The sequence below is a fragment of the Rattus rattus genome, chromosome 1 (genome assembly GCF_011064425.1).
Source record: "Rattus rattus isolate New Zealand chromosome 1, Rrattus_CSIRO_v1, whole genome shotgun sequence".
Lineage (NCBI taxonomy): Eukaryota > Metazoa > Chordata > Mammalia > Rodentia > Muridae > Rattus > Rattus rattus.
In genome coordinates this window covers 47,450,662-47,460,661 of record NC_046154.1, presented here as the reverse complement: position 1 = coordinate 47,460,661, position 10,000 = coordinate 47,450,662, and the positions used below count along the sequence as shown (strand labels likewise).

Here is a 10,000-nt window from a genome sequence, read left to right as displayed (position 1 = left end):
TTTTGCTAGGGAGGAAAAACGTGTTCTTCCAAGGGGGTAGTTGGATTTTATTTGATCCAAAAGCTAAGTGTATTTAGACACTTTTAGTATGGCTCTCTGAAGTATTTCAGTTACATAAATCAGTTGTTTCTATTAGAAGTTTTTAGTCACCAAGTCCATTATAAAACCATGTGGGAGACACTAGTCACTACCACAAAGACACATGCTAAGGGTTCATTAGATCAGCAAACGTTCATAAAGCACCTACTGTGTGCCGGGCCCAGGAAGTGTGTGAAGCACCCTGAGCTTGCTAAAGGCTTGATGGGGATGGAACTGACCTGTCATCCGCAGTGTCCATCGCGGCGACTGTCATCTACGCCTACGCCTGGCTGGTCCCCCTGGCCCTCTGGGGCTTCCTCCTGTGGAGAAACAGCAAAGTGATGAACATCGTTTCCTATTCATTTCTGGAGATCGTGTGTGTCTACGGCTACTCGCTCTTCATTTATATCCCCACAGCAGTAAGTACCACACGGACGGACGAGCAGGCAGAGCCTTGCTGTTTTGGGTAGAAAATGAGAAAATTCAACAAAGTATTCCACAGGGCCCTGTTATTTCCAGCCTAACGCTCCTACGCCCCTAGAGGTTCCTTTTGAATTTAAATGAATGGGTGCTAGGAAGGCAAGGGCTTTGGCTGTGTCAGGATCCCTTGGCTAGGCCAGCATCCCTCTGCCTGCAGTTGGAGTGCTCTGCAAAGTCATGTGTCAGTGCACGTCCTACTGCTGACTGTTGGCTCAGGAGCTTTGTGAGCACGCATGGGGAATGAGCAGACGCCTCTGAGGAACTCACCTCACGCTCTCTCCTTTCCCAGGTACTGTGGATCATTCCCCAGAGAGTCGTTCGCTGGGTCCTTGTCACGATTGCCCTGGGCATCTCAGGGTCCGTGTTGGCAATGACATTTTGGCCAGCTGTTCGTGAGGATAACCGGCGTGTTGCCTTGGCCACCATTGTGACAATCATGTTGCTTCATGTGCTGCTCTCTGTGGGCTGCTTGGTATGTTCTTATGGTACCCACTTGGTACTGTACTTTTTATTTATCTTGTATCTGCAAGTGTAGGCACGCGCAAACCACGGTTCACGTGTGGAGGTCAGAGCACAACTGTCAGGTGTCAGTTCTTTCTTTCCATCAAGTGGGTTCTTTTCATCATGTGGGTTCATGTCCACCAACTGCCTAGAGAGCTGGTCCGTTTTGGATCCTCCTAAGGATGTCCAAGCCCTTGGGATGCTGCCGTGTCCCTCAGCCCCTTCTATCCATGGAGGAGCTTCCTTTCCTTTGTCAGTAACCGCCTAGCCACACTGCCTCCCCCCAAGCCCCCCTACCCCCGACACTTTCCTGTCTCCTCTGGGTTTTTGACATTGTTAGGTAGGCTGAGAAGGTGAGGAGGAAGAAGCAGAGGAGGAAGAGGAAGAGGAAAGGAAAGGCTGTTTTTTAACCAGTGAGGGCTAGAGAGGAGCAGGGCACATTGAGTAGGGAAGCAGGGATCTGACATCATCATTACTGTGAACCCATTTCAGGAGCTGGAGAAATGGCTCTGCTGTTCGCACTGGTTGCTCTTACAGAGGTCCTGGGTTCAGTTCCCAGCACCCACATGGAGGCTCACAACTCTCTGTAACTTCATTTCCAGGGAGTCCAATACTCTCTTCGGACCTCCCTGAGCACCAGGCACACTTGTGGTTCACATACAGTCATACAGGTAAAACTCATTTACACATAGAATGAGTATATGGGGAAAAAGAAGAACCCATTTTGGAGGGACAGGGTTATAGCCTAATGGGTAAACTCACTTGCTATACAAGCATGAAGACCTGAGTTTGAATTCCTAGCACCCACATAAAAAGCTAGGGATGTGGGCATGGTGGGTACACACCTTGAGTCCTAGATCTTGGGGGGCTGAGGCAAGCAGATCTTTGTGAGTTCCAAGTCAGCCAGAGCTACATGGTGAGACCCTGACTCATAAGAAAGAAAAAGGCGGGGCATAGACCACATGTGCCTGTCACTGCAGCACTGGGATTGGAGGCAGGTTGATCCTGGGAGCTCACTGACCAGTCAGATTGGCCAAATGGCAAACTTATAGTTCAGCGAGGAATCCTATCTCAAACCAGTAAGGTGGAAGGGACATGCTGTTCTGCATGTTCTCTTCATGAACATAGCATGCATGAATCTGCATCTCTCTCTCTCTCTCTCTCTCTCTCTCTCTCTCTCTCTCTCTCTCTCTCTCTCTCTCTCACACACACACACACACACACACACACACACACACACACACACACAGCCCAAATAAAGTCAAAAAGACCCACTCTGTTAACATAACTGAGAGTCCTGGGTTTGTTCCCATATCACATAAACTGGGTGTCAAACACCTGTAATTCTCTTGCTTGGGAAGTAGAGGTTGTTGAGTCAAAGTCCAGCATTATTGTCAGCCACCTAAGGAGGTGGAGGCCAGCCCAGGCTAGACCTTACCTAAAACAAATAAAAAAAAAAGTTACATGACACCACAGGTAGAACTTTTCCTGCCCATCGAGGCTCAAGAATTTTCTGGAAGAGAGCCAATGAGATGAGATGGCTTAGTGACTACAGGTGCTTCCTGCCAGTCTCCATGACCTGAGTTCAATCTCCAGGACCCACATGATGGAAGGAGAGAACCAAATTCTTTACATTGTTCTCTGATCTCCACATGCACTGTGTCCTTTGACACACACACAACACACACACACACACACACACACACACACACACACACACACACACACACACACACATAATTTAAAAGTAAAATAAGGGCTGAGAGATGGTCAGTGGTTAAGAGCACTGACTGCTCTTCCAGAGGTCCTGAGTTCAATTCCCAGCAACCACATGGTGGCTCACAACCATCTGTAATGAGATCTGATGCCCTCTTATGGTGTGCATGAAGATAGCTACAGTGTACTTACATATAATAAATAAATAAATCTTCTTTTAAAAAAGGTAAAATAAATAATTCTCTAGAAGAGACCATTATTATTGAAGCAGCACAAGCCCTGACCTGGGAGATGCTTAGTGGTAAACTGAGGCACCATGACTGTCACATCCTCAGTTTCATTTTCTTTCTGGGCTTCTGTGACAGTTGGCATGTGGACGTGGAAACCCCTCCTTTACTGTGACAGGTCTTTTAGGTCAGAGGCATAAGTAGAAATTCCAGGACCACTCTGCTGCAGTTTATAGCCTAATGCTCGACAGGAGTGGTCCAACATCACAACACATAAACGGACCAAGGCTCTTGTGACAGATGGCTGTGACTGCTCCTGCACTGTCTCTGACCTGACCTTTTCATCGTGTGATTGGCTGAGAAGTTGGTGGAGAGGCAGAGGTGGGAGACAGGCTCATTCCTTCCAGCTCTGAAAAGTCTCCTAATCAGGCATGCTGGACTCTGGGCCAGAAGTGTCTGCTGGGAGAAGGGCTCTTCTTGAGGAGAAGCTGCTGTGTTCACCTGAGCAGACGGAGCCCTTGATGGCAAGAGTTAAGCCAGAGCCCTGTGTGTGAACTGTCTTCTCTGCATTGGACATGGTTCCTCTTTTTCTCCTGGAGGAGGGGTAATCACAAATAGAGGAGGCTGGAGATCCTGTCCAGCTCACACACCCACGCTTTGGTTATGGAGGAGGCTGGAGATCCTGACCAGCTCACACACCCACGCTTTGGTTATGGAGGAGGCTGGAGATCCTGTCCAGCTCACACACCCACGCTTTGGTTATGGAGGAGGCTGGAGATCCTGACCAGCTCACACACCCACGCTTTGGTTATAGAGGAGGCTGGAGATCCTGTCCAGCTCACACACCCATGCTTTGGTTATGGAGGAGGCTGGAGATCCTGTCCAGTCTTCACACGCTTTGGACATGGAGGAGGCTGGAGATCCTGTCCAGCTCACACACCCTCGTTTTGGTTATGGAGGAGGCTGGAGATCCTGTCCAGCTCACACACCCACGCTTTGGTTATGGAGGAGGCTGGAGATCCTGTCCAGCTCACACACCCACGCTTTGGTTATGGAGGAGGCTGGAGATCCTGTCCAGCTCACACACCCACGCTTTGGTTATGGAGGAGGCTGGAGATCCTGTCCAGCTCACACACCCACGCTTTGGTTATGGAGGAAGCTGGGGGCCCCATCCAGCTCACACACCCACGCTTTGGGTGCTCTGGATGTCTTTCTCTTTCCTTAGATAAAGGGACTGACCATGCACATCAGAGCATCGTCTGTCCCCTTGGAAGGTTTGGATAGGTTTTGCAGCATGACAATCATGACAGGTTGGCTGTGTCTGGGGTCTCACATCTGTTATCCCAGTACTCAGGAGGCTGAGGCAAGAAGGTTGGGAGGATAGCTCAGTTAGTAAAGTGCTCTCAGAGGACCCTGGATCACTCTCCAGAGCCCACATAAAAGGAATTGGACATAGTGCACGCTTGTAACCCCAAGAACTGGGGAGCTGGAGACAGGTGAGGCTGTTAGTCAGCCTAGGCTACAGGTGAGGGGAACCTGGTGTGATTTTCAAGGATGAGGAAGAGGAGGATGACGAGGAGGAGGAGGAAGAGGAAGGGGAGGATGAGGAAGAGGAGGAAGAGGAGGAAGAAGAGGAGGAAGAGGAGGACAAGGAAGAGGAAGAGGAGGAAGGGGGAGGATGAAGAGGAAGAGGAGGATGATGAAGAGGAAGAAGAGGAGAGTGATGAAGAAGGGGAGGCGGAGGAGGAAGATGAAGAAGAAGAGAGGAAGAGGAGGATGAGGAGGAAGAGGAAGAGGAGGATAAGGAAGAGAAGGAGGGGTGAGGATGAAGAGGAGGATGAAGAGGAAGGGGATGAAGAGGAAGAGGAGGAAGAGGATAGTGCCAGAGGAATAAACCTGAGGTTGTGCTCTGGCCTTCATACACATGTACATGTGTACCTACACAGCATACACAGGTGGACATGCACATAGACACACGCATACAGAAAAAGAGAGAGAGAACTGTCTGTTCATGTAATCAGAAGACAGTATTATTGGAAAGCGGTGGGAGGAGTCGGCGGGGGAGTCATTCGAGCTGAGGGGCACCAACTGAACCACACAGCCTAGCCTGGCTTTCTCCGTGTCCCCTGGGAACCGCGGCTTGGTGCTTTGGTTTCAGTGCAGTGATGTATGTGGCAGCCTCACATCTGCTGAGGTCCCTCAGTGACTGCACTGGGAAATGATCTCCTGTCTTCACTGAACACACCTGACAGGGACAGTGAAGGAAGCACAGAGGGTGAGTCCTTGGTGGCTTAGAGTCAGACAAGCCTCCGTGTGAGTGATTACCACTGAGAGAATGGTGCTTATTGACTACAATGCCTCAGGATGGGCTGGACGGAGCACAGACCCTGTGCCACATCACAGGCTGTGCAGAGACTAGAAAAAAGAGACAATTTCCCCCCAATTTTACAGACAAAATGGAGGAGGTAGAGAGGCACAGTACTAGTAGCTAGTGCAGATGAGGACTTAGAGCACTGCGACTCAGAGTCCTCAAGTGACCTGGAAGAGATCCACTCCTTCACTGAGGGTCCCACTCAGTGCTCCCGAGGAGCCAGGGATGACATAGACAGTCTGGCCTCTGTCTCACTCATGACCCCCAAGTAGAGGAATTTCCTTCCTTTGTGCCAAAAAAAACAGCTTCAAGAAAAACCTTTAAAAGCAGGTTCGCTCTGGGGCTGTGATAAGCTAGAGGGAGTTTATGGGAAAGCAAAGAGAAGCTAAAGAAAGAGATCTATTAAGTTTGATGGTTGGAATAGGCCAGGGAGCTGAGCATGCTGTGTTGGCTCCCTCTCCTGGCTGGTAAGGGCAGAGCTGCTGAAAATGGCTTTTAGTGTCTTACCTTTGCATCTTCCCGAGCCACCAATGTATCCCGTGGCCCTTGGTACAGCAACAGCTTCGCCCTCCCTTTGAAGGGGGAGCTCAAGGCTAACAAGACTAATGTTTTTCTGGGCCATTAGCATCCTCCAACCTTAAGGCAGGAGGGAAGATCGTCCTTGCTGCCTCCTCTGTCCCACCACATCCTCCTGGTTCCTGGCAGCTAAGGGTAGTGAGTGTCACACCCTTGTCACACTCCTCATTTTCAAGCTCAAGTGAAGGAGTGGGAAGTGAAGTGGGCCTTGTACTTTGTTTCCCAGTTCTCTGCAAGACTCGACCAACTGGTTTAGCAACTGTCAGCCCATAAACGTCTGGCCACTTACTGTCATCACAGGCCGAGATCATTGTAACAATCCCTCACGGGCGTTGGGAAGAGTCAGGCATGCAACATAGCATACCCAGTGAATGGGAGCTAAGTTTTAAAAGGTTGAGTGGGGCTGGAGAGATGGCTCAGTGGTTAGAGCACTGACTGCTCTTCCAGAGGTCCTGAGTTCAATTCCCAGCAACCACATGGTGGCTCACAACCATCTGTAATGAGATCTGATGCCCTTTCTGGTGTGTCTGAAGACAGCGACAATGTATGCACATACATTAAATAAATAAATAAATAAATAAATAAATAAATAAATAAATAAATGGTTGAGTCAGGGAGACACACAGAGAGGTGGCTGCAGTTTGGTGTGATAACATATGATGGGGGAGGAGAGAGGCCCCAAGACTATTAACATGACCCCTAGAGGAACACTCACCTGTTCCCTCACATGTCTCCTTTCCTGCAGGCTTACTTCTTTGACGCTCCAGAGATGGACCATCTCCCAGCAGCCATAACCACTCCCAACCAGACAGTAGCAGCAGCCAAATCCAGCTAATGGGGAAAGCAGGTCGTGGTATGTCACAAATGGGAAGGGTGTATCAGTTCTGCATTAGCACCGGGGACCAAAGGCTAGACCCCGAGTCTTTCTGCACAGCATTCCTACTGCTGGAAGTTCATTCCAGCTCCATGCACCTCTCCCCTTACAGAGTGGAGAAGTGCAAGCCTCTAGATGCCGGGGTAGCAGGGACCCTGCTCTGGTCATCACACCCAACCTTTCCATTCCCACTGCGTTGTCCAGTGGCACGGAAGGATTTCTACCATCTCCTAACTGTCCCAGTGATTTTTCTGCATTCTGCGATGTCCCAGGCTGGTCTCTGAAACCCATGTTGCCCTCTCTAAAGGACCCCTGTATTTCTCCAAAGGCTTCTGAAATTATTTCTCTGTGAATAGTTAGCTGAGCAGGTTAGAGTGCGAGAAAAAGATCCAGCTTCACAACTTATCCCTCGCCCTCCTGTTCTACTTTCTTAGTGGTTTTTATTTATTTATTTAGTTTTTGGTTGACACGTTCTCATGTAGCCCAGGCTAGCCTCCAATTCACTATGTACCGAGGATGACCTTGAACTTGAGCTTCTGTGCTTCATCCTCCTGCCTCTGGGTCTCAAATGCTGGTGTTACAGGTAGGTGTGTGTCATCATGTCCAGTATGCCTTTTTCCCCTTTCCCTGAGGGAGAGAGCCAAACCTGACCCCAGGGCCTTGTACAGGCTAAGCAAGTACTCATCATACACGCCATGACGAAGTGTGGCGGGGATGGGCACTTACTGATTACGATACAGTTTCTCATGCCAAGCGTATCTGGGTCTACACCTAGGTTTTACTTTTACATGAGGGAAGGGGTACGGAGGGCCGAGCGTGGACATGCAGGGTTCTGTCTGTTTCTTGACTTCAGCATTTTGTTGGGCTTTTCATGTTTAGCGACTTTTCTGTCCAGCACCACTCTGCCTTATTCCAGATGACAAAACAAGGTGGCAGAGTTCCCGTTTGTCTTTACTCCCTACTGGAGAGTCAGAGGTAAATGTCTTATCAGGGCCGTTTTCACACTTTCCGAAGGGAAGTAAATCTTCAGTCGAGACGAACATTTGAAAGATATCAAAGGGGGCTGGAGAGATGGCTCAGTGGTTAAAGAGCACTGACTGCTCTCCCAAAGGTCCTAAGTTCAAATCCCAGCAACCACATGGTGGCTCACAACCACCTGTAATGAGATCTGATGCCCTCTTCTGGTGTGTCTGAAGACAGCTACGTGTACTTATCTACAATAAATAAATAAATCTTTAAAAAAAAAAGATATCAAAAAGAAAAGATAAGGCTGTAGCTGGCACCTTCTAACCCTCTAAGTGCCTGGCCCTTCATGCAGGGCAGGGGAGGCTTCTTTGTGTAGCACCAGCGCGGGTACTGACCGCAGCATAGGGCTATCTGTCATGACTGTTCTCGCCTACACTCCCTTGCCACCTCAGGGCCACTGTTCTCAGACCAAGACCTGCTCCTCCCTCACATAGATTGAGGCACCCTACATCCGGCAACCACCCAAGACTACTCAGGGATGATGGGAGCAAGGGAGTCCCCCCAAGTTTGTGTCCCCTCACAGGTTCTGGGTCAACTCTGTTCCTATGCTCACATTTGTCCGATGCTGTTGCTGGAGTGTACACACTGGTGACCCTGACACTCTCTGTACTGTGTGTACTCTGCTCCTGTGCTCAGAACACTGTCCGCATGTCTGTCTGCCTGTTCGTTAATATGTTCAGTCATTTAGCCCTCCATTTGTCCTCTGTGACTCCCTGGTTGGCATCAGCTCTTTGAGGACAAGGGTGGATTTCTTTGTCGGTTGTATAACCAGGTATACAGTGAGGGCTCTGTAAATGTTTGTACGCTCGAGCTCACTGTGGGACAAGAGTCTTTGCTCTGCTCTGTAAAGACTCGCTGTCCTGTCTCCCAGGGCAAAGGGGATGTGCAACCGCCAGCCGGTTAGTGGCTAGATAGGAGAGGAATTGCTCTTACCTTGTACTTACAAGGTGTATTTGAGCCATAGGTGACTTGTCTATAACATAAGGACACAGCCCATATGAGAAGACTGTTGTGACTCTTAGAGACAGTGGCAAGGAGGCCCTGTGTGGTAATGTGAAAGCCACTGTCCCACTGACCGCGGCTGCTCATTTATATTGAAATGTGGTCATCCCCCATTGACTGCTTTGATAGTTTAGTTCCCTTTTGTAAAGTGTGGGGAATTTTCTTTCTTCACTGAGGAATTCCAGTTGTAAGCCCTTCAAGTTAATAAGATGTGATCATTAAAGGAGCCTCCTATGACCTTGGGAATGGTTCCCTGAGTGACACTGACCTTTCTTCTCAAGGATATGCAGTTTAGAACTAAAGGTGGATGTGAATGGAGCCATGGCCAAAAGAGTATACAGTTCCTTACTCACAGCCACCTAAGTTTGGTGGCAGACGCACGCCTGTCACACGCTAATGCACAGAACGAATACTCCCCAGCCCCCTCTCAAGGCGTCTCTTCCCAGCCTGGCCCTCCTGCTTGAGGAGGGTGACTGTGTGGTTTGTGGTCACCTTGAACACAGGTCTTAGAGAGTCAGCCTCCAAGTTTGCCCATGCCCTGGGCCACACGCTGCCATTCAGAATTTTGTGGCACCTGCTTCTTGACTATATGTTGTGCTCATGTTGAGTCTGACCCTGTGTCTGTTGTTCTCCCCCCACTTTCTGTGGGCTGGGGGATCCAGGTGTAGCTTCCCAGGCTTCCTCCTGCCTTCAGGTCCTCTTCCAAGGCTGTGGCTTTGCCCAGGCTGGAGCTGGGGCTCATCTAAGGCCAGACTTGGGGAAGAATTTCTTTACCTCTAGGACCATTGGTAGGGTTCAGTTCCTTGTGGCTGATGAGAACAAGGGAGCCTTGCAAGCTGTTGTCAGCTCCCTGTCCTATAGGTCCCTTCATATGGTTGCATACTTCAGCAAAGCCAGAAGTGGGTGAAGGGTCAACAAAAGACTGTTAGCAAGGTAGAAGTCACTGTCTTACATAGCATAGGCCCGAAAGTGAGCCTTTCCCGTGCTTTACTCTGTTGGTTAGAAGCAAGTCATAGGTCGAGTCCACACTGACGTGGGGAGGGAGTTAGCTATACGAGGGCCTGAGATTACAAGTCAGGTACTTTACACATTTGCACATACTCTTGTCAATCCTTATGGTAACTATTGAAACAAGTTTCTGTGGAAAAG

At 49.5% G+C, this 10,000-nt stretch overlaps 1 protein-coding gene across 1 annotated transcript in view; it reads left to right on the top strand.

Annotated features, from left to right (window-relative positions):
- Positions 1-10,000, top strand: part of Yipf1 (Yip1 domain family member 1) — a 37,120-nt gene that overhangs the window by 21,681 nt on the left and 5,439 nt on the right. Inside the window, exons 6-8 of the mRNA XM_032900884.1 lie at positions 331-497; positions 848-1,030; positions 6,695-6,802. Coding sequence (XP_032756775.1) covers positions 331-497; positions 848-1,030; positions 6,695-6,784 — 440 coding nt within the window. The 3' untranslated portion in view covers positions 6,785-6,802. The remainder of the gene's footprint in view (positions 1-330; positions 498-847; positions 1,031-6,694; positions 6,803-10,000) is intronic.